At 49.8% G+C, this 20003-nt stretch overlaps 1 protein-coding gene across 5 annotated transcripts in view; it reads left to right on the top strand.

Annotated features, from left to right (window-relative positions):
• Positions 1-20003, top strand: part of GYPC (glycophorin C (Gerbich blood group)) — a 44502-nt gene that overhangs the window by 14684 nt on the left and 9815 nt on the right. For 2 of the 5 annotated variants that reach the window (XM_031008797.3, XM_063694730.1), the window contains exon 2: positions 19782-19838. The exons of the other annotated variants lie outside the window; for them this stretch is intronic. In XM_031008797.3, coding sequence (XP_030864657.1) covers positions 19796-19838 — 43 coding nt within the window. In that variant the 5' untranslated portion in view covers positions 19782-19795. The remainder of the gene's footprint in view (positions 1-19781; positions 19839-20003) is intronic. 5 annotated transcript variants of the gene reach the window in all.

Below are 20003 nucleotides of genomic sequence, written 5' to 3' on the forward strand. Positions count from 1 at the left end.
TCTGCTTCCCCAGCAATGCCTGTGTCCTCACAGGCACTTCTGTAATCCCTAGAAGGGACTGAGGCAGCAGGGATGTGCCTGCGCTCTGACAAGAAGCAGGATATCGCATGGGTCACAGGCTTCGAGGGGGCCAGGCTGGGCTACAGGCACAGCTCAGCCTCTTGGTGGCTTAGTCCCCACAGGCACCTTGCGTGAGAGGCTGTGGATGAAGGCCCAGGCCTAGCACGGGGCACACACTCAGTAAATGTTAACCAGGGAGGGACCACAAAGACTCAGAGACAGGGAGACTTAAACAGGAGGGCTGCAAACTGAGACCCACTGCCAAATCCAGCTGCCCCCTATCTGCACACTTGAAGCTTTCTTGGGGCCCAACAGCACCTATCATTTACGGAGTGTCATGTGCTGCTTCCCTGCTACAATAGCAGCATTGAATCTTTGCCATAGAGACCGGTGGCCCCCAAACCTAAACTATTTACTGTCCAGCCCTTTATAGACTCCTGACTTTAACCAACAGGAGACTCTCTGATGGCACAACTTCTAGGCCTGGGCCCACCTGACCCCACTGCACCTCAACCCCATGAGTGGATGGGAAGCCATGGAAGAAAAATCCACCCCGAGGTCAGGGAGCAGGCAGCAGCCAGGGAGGCCCACTAACCTGGGCCCACGAGAAGAGCATCCGTTCCCGTTCCCTGACCTTCCACTGCCCAGGCTGCTAGCAGGTAGGAGGGGCTCTTGTAGTCTTCCCCTCTCTCCTGCCCTCCTCCTACCTCCTCTGGAAATACAGGCACTCGGGGCTTTGCCTCTGCCCTGCAGAAAATCCCCACCTCACTGGGCAGGTGCAGGAGGGAGAGCCAGAGCAGGTGCAAGCATGCGAGGCAGGCTTCCCTGAGCCCGACAGCCAGGGACAACCAGCTAACACCCAAGTTCAGAAAACAGTGCTTTATCACAAGCACAAGCATAGGGGAGCAACCTCTCCATGCACGGGGCCAGGTGTCAGCTGTGCACTTGCATGCTTCCTTATTGAAACCTCTCCCTACCGGGAGGCCATCGTTAGATTTGGAGATGGAGCCTCGGGGGTCGATGTGTGTCCATATTCGTCCAGTCATAACCTGGTAGCTCCTGAGCTCAACCGTGGTCTCCTGGAGTCCACACTTCTGCCAACTGTCCTAGCACACACGTGGCCTGGGAGCTCAGATTCCACAAATGGTCACTGAGCACCAGCTGTGTGTCAGGCCCAGGCCAAAGCCCTGGGAATAAGACAGTGAACAAACCAGCAGGAATCCCAAGAGGAGCTCACACTTTGGCGAGGTGGACACATGGGTAGAATGCCCAGTACATCAGATGGCACTAAGGGCTGGGTGGCCAGTGAAGCCGGGAAGGGAGATGGAAGGTGAGGAGTGAGGGGGTGCCATCTTATAGGGTGGCCATAGAAGGCTTCACTAAGGGTGGCAATGTTTGAGAAAGCCCTGAAAAAAGTGAGTGATCCAGACATGGGGCCATCTGAGAGAAGCATGACAGGCAGAGAGCACAGCAAGTGCAAGGGTCCTGAGGCAGGTGCAGGCCTGGTCTGACCAAGACACATCCAGGGCCAGGTGGCTGGGGGAGGAGGGAGGGAGAAGGTAACTGAGAGATGCAGGTGGACAGGTGAGGTGGCAGATAGATGAGGGGACCACCTCCCGGCACCTGTTACAGCATCCAGAATTCCACCATCCCCTCTAAGTCTTGGAGCCTTCAAGGCCCCTCCAGAAGGCTCATGACTCTGAGGAGGTGCCCTTCTGCATCTCACCTTAGCCCTAAAAAGAGACTGAGAGGAAGGCCCGGGCAACCTGTGACATGAGGTGGGAGCTGAGAAGGAGGAAGAGAATAGTGAGCCCTCCTGCAATCCCTGAAACGGGGGGCTTCACACAGTGCCCAATTTGCACATTCACCTGCACACACACAGACACACACATACACGCATACACACACATACACACACACACACAGAGGCCAGCTTTCAGAGCCTGTCTGAAATTGTCAGTTGTATCTTTCGGGTGCCTGGCCCTTCAGGGAATGAGTGTGAGTGTGGGTCCCCTGTCCCCTCAGCACCTGCAGTCCACAGAGCACACAGGACCGTTAGGGAGCAGGGAGAATGTGCATGGACCCCTCAACCGCAGCTCTGGGTCAGTGCAAGCCCTGGAGGCATCAGCCTCAGAGAGCACAGAGCAGCAACCTTCTCCCCTCACGGTGGAGGGGCTGGCCCAGCAGTGGACAGAGAACAGAACTGTGAAAGGAGGTGGATAAAGGAGGTCTCGACCTGCTGCTTCTAGGTCCAAGCTGCCACCTAACCTGGGGGAGGAAGGCCAGGAACCACACTCAGCCCCACCCACACTTCCCTGGCACAATGAAAGCACAGCCCAGATACATAGCCTCCTTCTCCTCTCTGAAATCAGAGAGGCAGAGAGAACAGCTCGGGCTCACACAGCTCAGGCTAGAACCCAGTATTCCACCACCTCAGTCTTATCCTCACCCATGTCAGAGGTACAGACTAATGTAACTCACCCAGAAGGCAAGTCACACTCGAGGTCAGGATCCTAATACCCAGAAGGGTATTGGGAGACCCAGAAGGGTATTGGGAGGTGCTTTTCATCTGCTTAATGTGATGAACGGTCCAGGGAGGGCAAGCGAGCGAAGCCCTCCAACCCAAGCACAAGGGCTCTTTCTGTGCTCTTTCTGTGTGCCTCCTGTCCTGACTAGTATGATGCCAGGGCAAGAATCCAGTTGCTCCGGAAGAGACTGACTCCTGATTCCCGCGCTTCTCATCTTCACCCAACATCTTGGAAGTTGGCCCCTGGGCATCTGTCTGTACTTGGAATCGCTCATGCACACCAAAACACATTCACATTTCGTATCCCTCTGTCCTCACCACAGCCTGGGACAGTGGCAGGGTAGGGGTGGAGAAGGTGATCACGTTCACTGAGCCCTCCGTGTGCCAGTCGAGCTGCCAGTGTGCTCTCGGGAGGAGAGTGTCATTATGACCTTGTTTAAAAGACAAGGTCTGGGGTCCTAACACAACTTGGTATCCTGAGTGTTCCTAAATAAATGGGATTGGAAAGGTGTGAAATAACAATCCTAAAGCCACACCAATAGCAAATGGTGGAGCCACGACTAGAATTCAGGTGTTTTCCACAACCTCTGTCCCCCACAGATTCCTGGGCAGGCAGACTGTGCCAACTCCTCTTCTCAGTTCAACCAGGTGCTTTAGGTACCATAATTTTAAGTGGACAAATGGTTTCATGCTTAAACACTGCCAGATCCTCTCCATGAGATGCACACGTGTACACACATACATGCACGCACACTCACACACACACATGCACATGGGCACAGGCACACTGTTGGGAGACTTAAATGACACCTCTTAAATCCAGGAGGATCAGCCTCTTGGATTTAAGCTCGAGTCTCTGCTGAGCTTGGACCCTACGCGACCTGAGGGCTCCCAAGTCCTTCCAGAGCAGGACTGTGGCGCCTTGTCCTAAGAGACCCTGTCTCTGAATAGAAAGTAAGACACCCGCCTCCTGTCTGCAACATCAGGACACAAAGCCCGGACTCACAGGCAGGCTGTATGTGGCTGTGTCTGAGTGTGCCTGGGCATTGTATTATAATATTTCTTCCAAGGGCCTTCTTTCCATCCTCTTATTCAAGCAGATGGAAATGGCTCCTCCACCCAGGCCTGCCTCTGATAAGCCTCCGAGCGGGAGAAGCAGAACTGAGCCTCTTATCAGTCAGCTGCAGGGGTACCTGGTGGGCCTGTGCTGGGTGGCCTGGTGCTGATAAAATGGGCTTGGGCCAGCCGCTCACCAGCTGCTCCCTCAGACCCATCCCCAGGCCCCAACCTCTTAGAAATGGGAGCAGTGAGACCCAGAAAACTTCTTTACTTTCTGAGATACCAAAGCAAGGCAGGCTTCTCGGGGCCATGGGCAACAGGAAGGACCTGATGGGAAACAAGTGGGGATACAGGCTCGGCAAGGCCGCGGGTGGAGAAAGGGGCACTAGAGAGGCCCTCGAGCCCTGAATGTGGTGGTGGGAGCTGGTGCCTCCCACAGGTGTGGCAGGATTTTGGGTGTGCTGAGAATTCCCTGTGAGGCAGACTCTACTGCTCCCATGTGACGGCACTGAGCCTCAAAGAAGATGGAAGCTTTTTTTTAAGTGTTTTGTTCATTTAAGGTATGATGTGGTGTGGTCGGGTTGGAAGCCAGATCTGCTGGTGCCGAAAGCCCAAGCACCTTGCTCCTTCCTGGGAGCTCTGGCTGGAGGGGTTCACCCCTCCGAATCCCACCCCTGCCACACACACACACCCTGTTTGAGACAGCACATTTTACCTTCAGAAGTTAACTTTTTTCCTCAGCTTCTGTTACTGTTAACCCCCCAACACATTTGGTGAGTTCAAACGGAGGCTGGCATGCAATATTTGGGACATACTTGTATTCAAACAATTTTCATTTTTTATCTGAAAGTCAGATTTCACTGGCTTCCTATATTGTGCCTGGCAGCTGTGGTAGAAAAGGACCTGAACATGGGTGTTTCTGAAAGGGTCCCAGATGATTCCAAGGTGCAGCCATAGCTGAGTGCCCAGGGTGAGTGGCTCCTGCTGAGCACACCCACCTGCTGCAGCCCTACCAGGCCCCACCGCAAAGCCCAGGGTGGACGGACCCTTCGTCATCAGAAACATCCTCCAAGGGGCTTTCCCAGATTCCCTTCCCATCCTTTGCATCCATCTCGTGGATTCCTCCCACAATGAACAGAAATCTATTTTGTATGTAAATGTAGAATCTGAGACACATCTTAATTTTTAATACTTTACTGTAATTGTGGAAGTGATTCAATAATGGGGCATGTGGAAACAGAATAATAAATAATTATTCATAACCCTCCTACATCTCCCATCACACTGATGTTCCCTTCATTCGCTTCTACTCGCACTCCTGCTTGAACCCCAAATTCTCACACCGCCAGCCTCTCCTGCAGCTCCTACCTCACACCCAGACCCTTGTCTCTGTCCATCATTCACTCCTGTGAGCCTCTCATTGTGTCATCCTGATTCTTTCTCAGTAGCTTCTAAGTGCTATTCTAAACAATGGGCTCTCCTTTCCATCCTTACCCTGCTTCAAAACTCTAGAGAATCCCCTTCTCTATGACCTCTTCACCTGTCGTGGCTGTTCGTCACTACCCGAGAAAACACAGACTTCTTAGTCTGATCTTCAGGATCCTTCATTGCCCTTTCCTCACCCAAGCAGGTGAGTAATAAAATTTATTAGTGATATTCACCGTAGTAGTGATGGTGGAAGAAGTAATAAGACAAGGAAAAGAAAAAGAGAAAAATAAGCTAATGATATGTACTGGGTTTAGCCATTTATATTCTTTCATTTTTTCCCACCTAAAACCACAGATTTTATACTTTCCAAAACAACTCAGAAGTAGTTATGTTAAATGTGTAAAGAAAAATTAATGCATTTGTTTCATTATGAAACCATCTATACTTGAAAATGATACAATTATTTGAAATCTGTACAACCTGGCTTCTTCCAGCTGTGCTGTGAGCCCTCCACGCAACCTGGCTTCTCTAGGAGCCTCTAATCCTGATTGAAAAACAGATCCGCCCCTGTAACTGCCTCATGTCTTTTTGGGTAACTGCTTTCACTCCATTACTTGGTTTGCTTAAGCAAAGGCTTCTTGCCTTTATCAAGGAAATTAGCACACCAGTCTGACAGAAGAGTAGATTGTGTTTGCGCTTACCCTTCTTCTCCTAAAATTAAGTGTTAGCTTTCAAACTTGCTTTTGAAGTGCTAAGAACCCTGATGATAAATGAAGAACAAAGCCTCCTGTTTACATTGGAAGCATCAAAACAGCAGGACTGGGCCAATTCACCCATTCCTGTTGATCATTAGACATTAACTGGTTGTCCAACTTCAACCACATCAACTACAAAATCCTGAAGTGAAACAAAGTCTAAGTTAGTTGACTTTTCTTTGATTAGTCTCCAGTGCATTTATCACTTTCTATGAAACAAGCATCTAATTTAGATGGCAGTTGATTTGTGTCATGGGATTTCTTCTGACAGGAGGCAGAGTTATGTATGTGTTTATGGCTTCTTTGCCTTTAAAAGATTAATGTTGGGCAAATATAAATCACAAGACCTGGATAGGGGGCTGGGAAGATGGAGCAGGAGCTTGCCAGGGTGATGGATTGAGATGTATTTTAGAGGATTTTCATCGCTAGAAAAACACTGGGAAGATGTGGCAGAGGGGTGGTGGGGCAGGGACAGTGAAGAGAGATGGCTTTTTCTCCCTAAGCACAGAGAAAGGACAGGATGGGCACTTGAGCCAGGGCAGGTGGCTTTCTGGCTCTGTTTCAGAAGCAAAATGAAATTGAATTGGTAACTTCCTGAAGCTTCTTTCCTGCCCTGATACCCAGAAGACAGGATTGGAGGACAAAGGAGGGTTCACAGCACAGCTGGAAGTGCTCAAGGTACCCAGCTGCTCCAGGAGATAAAGCACTCCCTGCCTGCCCCAGTCACAGGAACTGGCCCCTGAAGCCAGGCTGCCACACCCTATCTTCCCATAGAGCAAGTTTAGGCTTCTGTCCCCTGAGGCTGTCTGTGTGTGTCAGTGTGTGTGCATGTTTGTGTGTGCACCTGTCTGTGCATATGTGGAAGAGTGTGAGAGGAATGTGCATGAGAGTGTGTATGTGCATGTGTGCCTGTGTGTGCATATGTGGGAGAGTGTGTGTAAGAGTATATGTGTATGAGTGTATGAGTGCATGTGAGAGTGTGTGAGTGTGTTAGAGTGTGTGTGAGAATGTGTGTGATAGTGTGTACAAAAGAATGTGAGTGTGTGAGTGTGAGAGAATGAGAGTAGGAGTGTGAGTGTGTTTGAGTGTGTTAGAGTGTGTAAGTGTGTGAGAGAATGTGAGAGTAGGAGTGTGTATGAGTGTGTATGAGAGTGACTGTGTGTGAGTCTGTGAGCATGTGTGAGTCTGAGTGTGTGTGTGTATGAGAGTGTGTGTGAGTCTGTGTGTGTGTGAGTCTGTGTGTATGTGAGTGTGTGTATGTGAGTGTATGTGTGTGAGTGTGTGAGTGTGTATGTTCATCCTTAAATATATGAGGACAATAAGAATAGCTCCCATGTGCCAGGCAACACCCCGAGAGCCACACTCAGTGCTGCTTTGTGTGTGTTGCCTGCCGTAATCCTTCGCTAGGGACGAGCACACGAGGGTCCGGGAGGGGTGCTTGGAGTTGGGACCCAGAGCACCAGGACTTACTGTCAAATCTCTCTGGCACCAAAACCCATGCTCCCTATGCCACCTATCAGGATGCACCCTTAAAGCACTTTTAAGATGCTTTTTGGAAAGAGCCATTTGTTGGTGTGCATTTGTCTTCACCACTGCCCCAAACATAGCTGTCCAATATTCAGGTGAAAATGTCCCCCATTGGCCGGGTGCAGCGGCTCACACCTGTAATCCCAGCACTTTGGGAGGCCAAGGTGGGTGGATCACGAGGTCAGGAGATCAAGACCATCCTGGCTAACACGGTGAAACCCCTTCTCTACTAAAAATACAAAAAAATTAGCCGGGCCTGGTGGCACGCACCTGTAATCCCAGCTACTCAGGAGGCTGAGGCAGGAGAATTGCTTGAACCCAGGAGGTGGAGCTTGCAGTGAGCCGAGATGGCGCCACTGCACTCCAGCCTGGGCCACAGACCGAGACTCCATCTCAAAAAAGGAAAGGAAAGGAAAGAGGAAAGAAAGAAAAGAAAGAAAAAAATAAATGCCCCCCTTCTTTCCAACAGGCTTTCAAATGCGAGTCTGACCTAAAAGACAGATCACAGCATCACCAACAGCAATGGCTAAGATGTACAGTGTATACACTTCCACGACCTTCACAGGCATCCTTTCCTGTGAGCCTGGTCACCACCCTCTGCTGCAGGCTCCCTCCCCATCCCACTGAGCCTGTGTGCCTCTGGCTCATACAGAGCCAGTGTGCCTCTGGCCGGCCTGAGTAGGGAGAATGCAGTGGCCTTTCCTGAACCCTTGAGTTCTCACGGAGACCTCTCTGGCTAGGGAGGAGGAGAAGCCTTCTAGGGAATGAGGAGAAGCGGCCCCCTGCATCCTGCTCCTGCACTTTTCCTTCCTTCCAGCATCCTTCGCCACTGCATCTCCACCCTTTGCGCCCATAAACTGTGGGTTCTGTTGTCTCTGGGCCACTTTGGCCTCCCCTTCCTCAGCACATCTCCTGGGGAAGCATGGCCATCTGCCTTGGGATGTAGCCACGAACCTCCTCCTTGGAGCCAATCCTCCTGAATGTTTGAACTGAGCTTCCAGGCAGCAGAATGTTCCCTCCTGCCTCCTGCCGCCCCTACGGTCCTGCCCACTCCCCACATGGGCTCTGCTGCTCCTGCCTGTCAAACCCGGTGGAGGAAGGAGAAAAACACTTTCCACATCCTGTTAACCAACTGATGAGCCTTCTGGAAACCCAATAACAAAGCGTACCTAACTAAATCATCATTATTTACACATGCAGCCCAATCGAGGACATTTAGTCATGTAATTAAGCACCTAATTATGGTAAAAATGCAATTATATGATTTTTTAAATGAATTAAGTCCTCCAGAGAAGTGGTAAAGATTGGCACGCAGCATCTGTCTGGGGAGCAGGTACCTCGAAGGGCACCCAAATGTGACTCCAAGCTGCACAGGGGCCAAATGGTCTGAACCCAGATCACATGTGTGAGCACACACGGGCCCACACAGGCTCACATGCAGAGGATGCCAGCTTCACCTCTGTGTCTCCAGGACTCTACAAAGGTCTGGTGCACACCAGGAACTTGATAAATGACAGTCATTAATGTCATTGGAAGCATAGTATACATCTATGGAGTGACTATTGAGCGACTTAGAGAATCTTAGGAAGGTTATTTATCCAGCATCTCAGAGGCAGGTGTGTAGAGAAAGAACAAAAAAATGAGAGAAGGATCAGCCAGGATATGTCAGAGTATATTTTAAGCAACATCACTCATTCATTCAGATGCTAAAGCAAAAAAACACAATCAGTGTCTTCTAGGAGCTCAAAAATTAGTGCAGAGTTGGCTGGGCCTGGTGGCTGACACCTGTAATACAAGCGCTTTGAGAGGCCAAGGCGGGTGGATCACCTGAGGTCGGGTGTTTGAGACCAGCCTGACCAACAAGGAGAAACCCCGTCTCTAAAAACACAAAATTTGCCAGGTGTGGTGGTGCATACCTGTAATCTCAACTACTCCGGAGGCTGAGGCAGGAGAATCGCTTCAATCCAGGAGGCAGAGGTTGCAGTGAGCCGAGATCGTGCCACTGCCCTCCAGCCTGGGCAACAAGAGTGAAAAATCCATCTAAAAAAAAATTAATGCAGAGACAGAAAAAGCATCTTAATGGTGATATGAACAGGTTGTTCAGCAAACTACAACTTGTGGGCTAAATGCAACCTGTGGCCTGTTTTTGTAGAGTCAGGTAAGCTAACAATGATTTTTACCTCTTTAAGGTGTTTCCTCACTTCCATCCCATGCAACTCAGGTTCCGAGGCCATAGTATTAATCACTCACTGTACATGCACAACTCCAGTGGGGGGTCCAGAGTGATCACTGCGTCCAGGAGCGAAATCTCATATTTCTTTATAAATATTGAAACAAAACTGTGGAGCCAAATTGTTAATGAAAGAAAGATTCATTATATCTTGGAAAAGGAAGCCAATGATGTGAATAAGGATGAAGAGGTTGAAGATGGTCACAGGAATTGTCAGAGGAGGAGATGGAGAAAGATGAGGCCAAGAGGGGAAACTGAGTCTACACACTTCAGTGTAGGGTTTCCCTCCATGAGCCCAAAATCCAAGGGACAACCTGGAGCCTCCCCTCAAATAATCCTGGCAGCGGACTCTCAATGAGCGTAGGAAGTGAGAGGAACCTTTCCAGTGTCTCTAGGAAACCGTTCACACTGGAGACCCCTGAGAGGACAGCTGAGTAACACACCAATAACAAACTTAGGGAGCTCGAGAAGCAAAGTCTGTGGCCAGCAGCCCTGTGATTCCAAATGCCCAGCCTCTGACCTGCTCCCTGAGAGGTCAGAACTTCCCTTCATTTCCAGCTGCAGAAGCAAGGGACTGGGGGTGAACCATGGACTGAAGCCACAGCGCACATTTCTCAGTGTGCAATTGCAGCCCAGGGAAAGGGTGAAATGAGCTGTGGTCACTGAATGCACTGTCTCTTTTCCACAACATGCATGTCTTTCTTGAAAATGAAAATGGCTACTTGGAGCATCTCCTAACCAGGTTAGGCAAAGGATGTGTGGACACAAGACTCAGAGGACCATTCAGAGAGGGTGGTCACGGTCCTACTATCCAACAACAGCCTGACGCCAGCTCACGGGAGACACCGCCAAGCAGGTGCAGGCACCCAGTGGGAACCTGGAGCAAGGCGGGCAGGTCAGGGCGGCGGGAAAGGACCTTAACAGACCTTCTAGTCGGCGACTTTGAAGATTCTTCAAGACAATAGCCAGTTCTGAAGATTCATCCCCATTTCTTCACTGTAAAAGTAACACGTTTTTTGTAGATGACTTGGAAAATACAGACAGCCATATATTAGAAGTAAACAAAACCACTCCTAACCCGTCTACTTCTTAAAAGCCGGTACTTAACATTTGAAGCGTATTTCTTTTCATTCCTTTGTTTTAAGGTTTTTGTGGAATATTTTTCATCATTTCTATTTAGAGGGTCCTGTTTTCTTCACTTAACATCATACCCTAAGCATTTCCTCCTGTTGCTAAGTTCACGTGCACCCCTTCCCTAACTGCATAATACTGGGTCATATGGGGGTATCATAATTTACATAACCAATGCCCAAATATGGAACATTTAGATCGCTCTCTCTCTTTAATTTTTCATTTGAGACTGCATTACCATTTACTTTCCCGAGCACGGACTTTTGTTCCTGTTCCAGATTGTTTCTCTAGGATCAATTCCTAGAAGTGGATTGCTTGATTCTCAGGGTGATACATATGCCAAATAGTGTACCAGAGTATTGAAGGTACTTGTTTCTAGGAATCCCACTTTGACATATCGACGATGAGAATAATTAATATTCAAACAGCCTGACCTATGTCAGGCACTGTGTACCACAAACTAGCTTACAACGGGGCTACACTGTTGTGCCACCGGGTTTTACATGTGAAGAAACCACGGTTTGCAGTGAGCCGAGATTGCGCCGTTGCACTCCAGCCTGGGCAACAGAGCAAAAACTTCATCCAAAAAAAAAAAAAGAAAGAAAGAAAAGAAAAGAAAGAAAGAAAAGCTACATAGCATTCCTCAAAATGGTCTGGCCATGAGTATCGTCACTGAGGGGCCACTCCCTCACCTGTCTGCGCCATGCCTGGCAAGTGTGCTGACTTCACAGCAGGGCGGCCAGATGCCTGGCCCTGAGCCTGGCAGATGGGTGACCCCAGGAGCACGGTGCGCAGGATTGCACACCCTCACTCTCCTCAGGGAGGTGTCTGGGTGGAGCTGGGACTGGAAATAGGTGTGTCCAGGGTGTTCTGTGCTCCAGCCACCTCTGGTGGAGCTTGGAGCTGGCAAGTCAAGCAGATGCTGATTGGGATACACGGGCCTTCCTGGCTCCTCAAAACATCTGCACACAGCCATTTTCTTTGCCATTTTGGTACCCCAAACACCTATTTTTGGAGAAGCATTTCCCTGCTGCCTCACTGGAGCTCAGCTATCCTTAAATCAATCAGCAGTGGTCTGGTAGGTGGATCAGCTGGGAACACGTGCTTAATTTCCCAACAACAAGGCCAAGGAGACTGCAGTCTCAGGAGCTATGGAGCAGAAGGGTGTGTGCATGGACCAGACCCTGGCACAAGGGCCCCAAATCCCCGAACCCAGCACCAGGCATGGGGGTAGACAGGGGACACGCAGAAGGAATAGATTCTCCAAGTCCTCCACTGTGCCCGGTCCCCATCTCTGTCAGGGTGGGGTTCTTGAGAGCCTGGTTGCTGCTCACTCTCAGATGGCATCTCCTGCTTCTCCCTTCAGCTTCAGTTCCCTCTTAAGGACTCTGTTCTCCTTCCACTTCCGCTGTGAAGATCCCTCAGTGTGATGAAGATGCAGGGGCAAGTCAGAGGTTACACAGTGGGGGCTGCCCTGCTAGTGTGCTGAAGCCATGCCAACTGTTCAGGGCAGCTTTCTGCTTCCAGGAAGAACACATTGACCTGGCTCCTTTCAGCAGTCTGGGCGTTGTCTTAAGCCTGAGCTTCTTCAGTTGCCTGCTGACCCCAGACACCCCCTCCAGTCCCTACCCATCTCCAGCAGCCAGATGGTGACCAAGCCCCAGGAGCTTCCCAGACATAAGAGCCACTAGAATCGCCTCCTCCCCACTCTTCCTGCCTCTTTCAAATTTGATTTCCCTAGAACTCTTCCAGCAGGGTGTGTCTGCTGGGGGTCAGGCTGGGGGAATTGTGGTTCTGCTTTCCTTCAGTCTATGCCATGAGTAAAGAAGGATATTTGTGAACAAGTGAGATGGCTCATGCCTGTAATCCCAACACTTTGGGAGGCCAAGGCGGGCGGATCATGTGAAGTCAGGAGTTCGAGACCAGCCTGGCCAACATGGCGAAAAACCCATCTCTACTGAAAATACAAAAATTAGCCAGACATGGTGGCAAGTGCCTGTAATCCCAGCTACTCGGGAGGCTGAGGCAGGGAGAATCACTTGAACCTGGGGGGCAGAGGTTGCAGTGAGTCTAGATCGCGCCATTGCACTCCAGCCTGGGCAACAGAGCAAGACTCTGTCTCAAAAAAAAAAGGATATTTGCTGCTTTCCTGATAAACTACAAACGCTGCACCATCCACAGCTGACAAAGTCCTCTCCCCAGTGGTGGACAAGGGCAACTCCACCTTGCTCAGCCAGCTTTTATCCCCAGATTCTTCCTCCTTCAGAGTGCCTTGCTGATTTCTGCTGTTGTCAGCATCCTGGACTTTGGAGACGATGGTTCCACTTTTTCATACTCTCGCCTCACAAGGGAGAAAAAGCGCTCTTTCCTTTTACTTAGATGTCGTAGCTCAACTGAGGCAGATTGGTTATGGTGTTGAAGTAAGGTTCTGTTTAAATTTTTTTTCTAAGGCTCAGGGCGAGTAACAGGGAAATCTATACAGAGGAAACCCTGGAACCAGACATTTCAAGTTCTAAGTCACGGCAGCCTCACTTTCTTTCCAGTTCCCCTCCTGGGAGTACATCCCAAAAGCAAGTGACTAGGTATGAAAAGTTATCCAGCAAGACTCCAAGATGTACATAAGGAAGAGATGTCCTTTCCTGACTCTGCCTTCTGAGTGTTGAGCCTCTGCTTCATCCCAATTTACTGACATAGGAATGACTGTCTTCTCCAGGGCAGAGAGGCCACATCTCCTCCCCACCTATCTTTGCAGGCCTCTACACTTCCATCCAGATGGTGCAGTGCAGCCTGTGTGGGTCCAATTCTGTCATCGATGTGGAGTTTTGATACCATAGCAGCAGATAAGACCGGATAAGGGTTAGGAGGAGGAAAGCACTGCTGATCATCTTATAGAGTGTCAAAGCAGTACAGCTAAATTGCACAGCACCTTGGCAGCCCTGGGGATTGTTGGGGGACTGTTGTAAGGTCACCCATACAGACCTTCAGGGCAATCATTTTGACCTTGAGACTTTCAGACACGTTCTGAACAGGCTGGTCAAGTTCACATCAACCTCACCTGTGTATTCCATCTGCAAGACCAGACAAATGCACACGTGCTTTCTGCACAGATAGGAAGAGTGGCCATGCCTGAGAGTGATGGCAGATTGAAGCCCTCATAGCATACATCCAGCAGGTCCCTGGAGCCCATGGGGATCAGGCATCCAGGGAAGCTCTCCACCCAACCCAGAGGCTTACTGACCACTCTATCATCATGGTCTTCCCTTCATGTATCCCTCCCACCACCATGCCCACTACCACACTGGCATTGCCCACCCACTATCTCAGAAGGATAGACTTGGGGCCACCTCATCAGGAAGCCTTTCCTGAGGACACTGGAGATCTGTGGGTTCCAACAGAGAGCAACCTTTTCCCAACTTACCCACATGCATTTGTCCTTGTCGGTTACACAGCGTGCTCCTGATGGCAGGGACTTGGCCTTAACGGTGGAGCATATGGCTGGAGCGTAGAAGGTGCTACAAAAGGTTTGCTGAAGGAAAGAATGAACCAGCACAATTATGAGCATCCCCATTGCCACAGAATCCTAGAGTCCTGGGGCTCAGTCTCACAGTTGTGTCTCCACAAGTCTCCCGAGCACCTCGTCAATGCTCATTTTGACGCTTCATCACACAGAGACTGTGGGCAGTCTGACTTTTGCACCTCCCCAGCCAAGTCATATGCTTCCGGGAGACGTGCACCATATTCTCCTCTCCCCTGTAACTCTGGGGCTGAATAAATGCTAACTGCTTAGCCAACACTGGCTGGCTTCTAGGAGAAATGGATGCGTGGGTAATAAGCTATTCATTTATTTCTTGGGGGCACTTTATTCTGAGACCCTACAGCCTGTACACTGTGTCTTTTCTGGAAGCAATGATAGCCAGCCATCAAGGGCAAGTAAATGCATTTGACCTTTCCTACCAAAAAGAAAAGTTGGTTAATGTACTTCAACTCTCATCTGATTTCTACTTCACTTGTGCAAGGACGCTCAGGAATCTAGAGCAGGAAGAAAAACCACAGTGCTAGCTGAGAAGCACTTTCCATGTCCCCAAAGGTTACTGTTCCTTCCCCCATCGCTGTCTGGCTCTTGAACCCCAAATCAGACTTGCACAAAGCCTTTCTGCTTCAGAGTGCTTGTTAAATTGGCTTTTCTTTCTTTCTTTCTTTCTTTCTTTTTTTTTGAGAGGGATTCTCACTCTGTCGCCCAGGTTGGAGTGCAATGATGCAATCTCAGCTCACTACAACCTCCACCTCCCAGGTTCAAGTGATTCTCCTGCCTTAGCCTCCTGAGTAGCTGGGATTACAGGCACCCGCCAGCATGCCCAACTAATTTTTGTATTTTTAGTAGAGATGGAATTTCACCATGTTGGTCAGGCTGGTCTTGAACTACTGACCTCAGGTGTTCCACCCACCTCAGCCTCCCAAAGTTGGGATTACAGGCGTGAGCCACTGCACCCGGCCTGGTAAATTGACTTTTCTAACCAGGCTTGTAGGTTCCTCGCAATTGAACACTCCAGGTAACTGCCACAGCACCTGGCCAACTGTCAGGCAGTCAACGTTGCTGTTGCTGCTGCATCACTGTCATCAACAAGGTTTGTCATTGCAGGAAGTCTCCAAGGACCCCCATGAAAAACTTGCATTTCCTGTCATGATTTTGAGGCTGAAATCATCTTCCTCCTCCCAGAACACCTAGGTGTTCTAGTCTGAAGCCATCCTCACTCTCAACTCCCCTCCTTCGAGCCCTCACCCTGTGCCTGAATTCTTCCTTCTTTGCTGGGACAGATGGACAGGAGGAAGACAGGAAGTGGGGAACCCCTTCAACAACTCCTATGGCAGAGGGGAGCCATGGGAGATGGGCCAGGAAATGTAAAGACCAGCCCATGCAGGAAAAAAAGAGAACTTTTTAGCACAGTGTCATCTGAAAATGCAAGAGAAGAGAGGCTCTTGGTGGCAACAGAGGAGTGTGACTTCCATCCTCAGGGCTAGCACCTGACCCCTGCTCTCTGTCCACATCTGAAAAATACCACTGGCCCTGAGAATGCATTGCAACTGAGGTTCTGCACCCCAACAGCTGCACTCAAGCTGCCAACTGAAGCAGAGAGCACTGCCCGCACTGCAGGGTTGTGCCTGTGTGCCCCGCTGCCTCCAGGGGTGGCTGCCTTCTGCCAGAGAATGGACAGCTGACATCCTGAGGACATAGACAGTTAGTAGGAATGACTGTAGCCAATGGCAAATCCCATGGATGAAAAGCCACTCCCAGCTCCACAAAAATGAGCATAGTGAAGGCTGCAGTTTAGTTGGTTCGTGGTTCCCCAGAAGGCTTTCAAACATTCATCAGTTGTCATTCAGTGCCAGGCACCCAGTCTAATGCTGAGTATAGAGTTGTGAGCAAGACAAGCCTGAACGTGTGGAGCTTCCTGTCTGGTGGGATGTTGCAGGGGGCCGGGGGGACCTTGCAACCTGGAGGAGGGCTAGGAAGAAAAAAAGTAGGATGCTTGGGTCTTTCCAAAAAATAGGTCCTCTCATGTCTGTCCAATCGTTGTGCTGGGTAATTGTCTATTTCTGATACCAGACCCAAGCTTGGCCGTAATCAACACCTTATTCTGCCATGAACCCACCCCCAAGGCTGCCCGCAGATCACCCCCATCCTAGTTGCTGAGCTCAGCATGATCCTAATCTCAACCTCAGAAGTATCCCTCAGCTCCAGCAAGGGGCAGGCTTTCATTCCATGCCCCTTAAGCTGGATGCAGACCAACCACCTACTTTCTGGGCAGGATCTGAGCTCACTCAGCCAGTCTTCTCCAAAGACCTGATATCACTGCTGCTAGCTGAATGGGTACAGGGTAAGGGAGTGCGCCAAGGGGGGCTCTCACCCTTCCATCTCCAGAGGCTTCCGGAGCCTTGGAGCCGTGGATGGCAAGCAGACACTGGGGAGAAAGCTGAGAAGTGGGGAGAGCTGCCTTAGATGCTGAGCTCTCTGCCTGGAATGCTTATAGGCTTTATGCAGCAAACTCCTATTTGACCTTAAAGGACCAATCCTGATGTCACCGCTTCTGGAAGCCCTCTTTACACCAGCACTTCCCAGCCTACAGCATGAATCAGAATCTACTATAGTAATTACTGGGTCCCAGTCCTAGTGTTTTTCTTCAGTAGGTCTGGGCTGGGGCCTGAGAATTTCTATTCCTAACAGGCTCCCAGAGGATGCTGTGTATCCAGAGACTATGCTTTGAGAATTGCTGTCTCACAGCATCCGCACCTTCCCAGACAGCCTTGAGCTTCCTCTCTATGCTGATTCTGATCTATTAATATAGGGCAGCTCTGGTTGGGCTGAAATGTCACTCTCCTGGAGTCTGTCACATTGTGAAACGTGTAAATTCAGCTCCACACACTTGGTGGGGTGGGGGGCATGGAGAGAGTAGTTCCACCTGAGGGATCTTTCCTGCCCACCACGCTCCTCAGGGGGCATGAGCTTGGAGGGAGCCCACATTGGGAGGCCCAGCTGGCAATCCCAATGGTCTCCCAATGAGACCCCGAAGCTCTCAGGTCCTACCTCCCCTCCCAGCCTGGCTGCCCTGCTGAAAGTGTGTCTAGTCTCCCAGTATACAGATTTGGGTACAAGGTCCCTAACCAGAAGCAAAGAAATGCATCCCAAGTTGTTCAAGCCAAATATCTCATCTGGAAACCAGCTTACCAAGGCTCTACACTTCGCAGTGCCCTGTAGGGCTAAACACTGACTCAAGGCTGCCAGGGCTTCAAATGATTGACTTCTGACTCTCAAGGTACAAGCCGGGGAAAATAACACTTTTCTGGGACGCAGCTGCCAAATCTGGAAAATGGGGCTAATAATAACTCCCATCAAATGGAAATGTTGCAAGGTCTGAGTTAAAATACATTAAATGTGGAAAGCAGCACCTGGCATTTAGTATGAAATTATTACCTGTTTTAAAGGAAAGGAAAATAACAGTCTCTTCTAACCCTGATTGTGTTGGACAAACTGTCATAAGAAATGCTGGTCTTCACCTGGAAAATTTCAAAGGGCAGTTCTGGGTATTTGAGCTTCTATAACCATCCATGCCTACTTAAGCAAGCTGTTATTCTTTCTTTCCGAACTTTGAGGTGCATAGTGGTTAGAAAAGTCTAGAACTCCACCACTAAATCCATTCATTTATATATGCATGCATTTACTCATGCATTCAGTGAGTATTTATTGAGTACCTACTATGTGCTAGACACTAAATTGGAGGCTGCACTTGCTCACTGTATAATAAAGTCTAGCACCCACTTGAACTTGCTATGGCTCCTGCTTCAGGTCTTGCTACTGAGAAGCACTGTGAATGCTGGATCCTATACCCTGCCTGGTTCCTGGCTCCCAAGGTCCTGACTCCTGACCCAGTGTTCACTGGGTCCCTTGGCGGCCTCAATGCCTTGTATTATCTTCTTCCCCAACTCCAAGCTCCTTGGTGGCCCCAGACATCCCTAGCGTGGCCCACCTGCTTCCTGCTGTGGGCCCCTAGCTGGGAGTCTGTTTTCCCCTCACCCACTATGACTCCTGACTCTAGCAGGCAGTTACTTATAAGAAAGAGGCATCTGGCAGCTGCACTGGGGAGAATGACCTCATAGCACTATAATTAAAGTGATTATCTGAGTGGAAATGACTATTATGAAGCATCCTTCTCTGTTTTATTATGTAGAGCCATTGTAATGGGAACATGGGATTTCCTATGTTAACACTGATATTTCTGTGATCCGATAAATCCTTCTTCACAATCATCTCCCAGAGGAGAGAAGGCATTCTGTGCAGCAGTTCTAGGAAACATCAGGTCCCCAATGTCCTAGATATCCTACCCTCTTTGGCCAGGCCATTAAGCTGTGAAAAAACACACTCAGTAACTTGGATAGTGTCATAGAGTGGTCCTTCCCACAGCAGAGTCAATGTAAAGACCTATGGGAGGGCTTCAGGAATGACTCCTCAGACAGGAGCCCTGGGAAGGGCTTCTCCAAGAGAGAAAGTGCACTCCAGAGGCAAGAGCACTGGCCAAGTCCTGACCTGATATCGGATGAGCTGTGTGATCATGGACACATCACGTCTCTGAGCCTTGGTGTTCTTCCTGTGAGATGGGCCAATAACACCAGGCACCTCATAGAATGGATGTGAAGACTGCATGATAGAGTAGATAGAAGGCAGTTAAAGCAACACCTGGTGCTATGGTTTGGATGTGGTTTGACTCTGCAAAAGCTCATGTTGAAATTTGATTCCCAAGGTGGCAGTGATGGGAGGTGGGACCTAGTGGGAGATATTTGAGTCACAGGGGCAGATCCCTCATGCATACATTAATACCCCCTTGAGGGAGGGAGGGAGTTCTAGCTGTCGTGAGACTGGATTAGTCACTGGAGAGCAGGTTGTTATAAAAGCAAATTCAGCTTTCTAAACTCTCTTGCTTTCTACATCACCTTGTGGTCTCTTTGCGAATGTCAGATCCCCTTCTGCTTTTTGCCATGAGTGGGAGCAGTATGAGGCCCTCACCAGATGCAGCTGCCCAATTTGGACTTCCCAGCCACTAGAACTGTGAGCCAAATAAACCTCTCTTCTTTATAAATTACCCAAGTATTCAGCTATAGCAACTCAAATTGGACTGAGACACCTGGTGTGAGCATCAGACACTCCACAAACATTCTTTCTTAAACACAACAAGAGTCCCTGCCTTCATACACAGCACAGATATCTGTTGAGCATCTACCACATGCAGGCACCACTCTCAGTGGAGGCATACTGCAGAGAACTTAAATGGGCCTGGAGTGACCTGGTGGTTCAGGTTCAAACAGTTCCATCCCAGTCAGTGACCAAGCAGAACCTGGTTCCTGGTCTGTGCACCCCTGCTAGGAGTCGGTGGGTGCACCACACTGTCTCTGTCCACTTGGACCCATTCTCAGAGCTGCTTACACCTGAGCAAAGGATGCAGCTTGGGCCAAGGTGCTGCTAGGCATGGAGAGTCTTCCTCTCTGACCTCAGATTCTTGTCCTCTGTTCACAGAGCCTGATCCAGGGATGGCCTCCGCCTCCACCACAATGCATACTGCCACCATTGCAGGTGAGTTCTCATCACAGAGCCTCACCATAATGGAAACTGCCATGACTTCAGATGAGCTCTCATCACAGAGCCCTTTAAGCAGCCAGGGTTGGGGGACTTGGTGAAAACATCCAGGGGAGAACTGACCTAAGGACTTGGACAGGGGTGGCTGTGGCCATTTTTTCT

The sequence above is a fragment of the Gorilla gorilla genome, chromosome 11, assembly GCF_029281585.2.
Source record: "Gorilla gorilla gorilla isolate KB3781 chromosome 11, NHGRI_mGorGor1-v2.1_pri, whole genome shotgun sequence".
In the NCBI taxonomy this organism is placed as follows: Eukaryota; Metazoa; Chordata; class Mammalia; order Primates; family Hominidae; genus Gorilla; species Gorilla gorilla.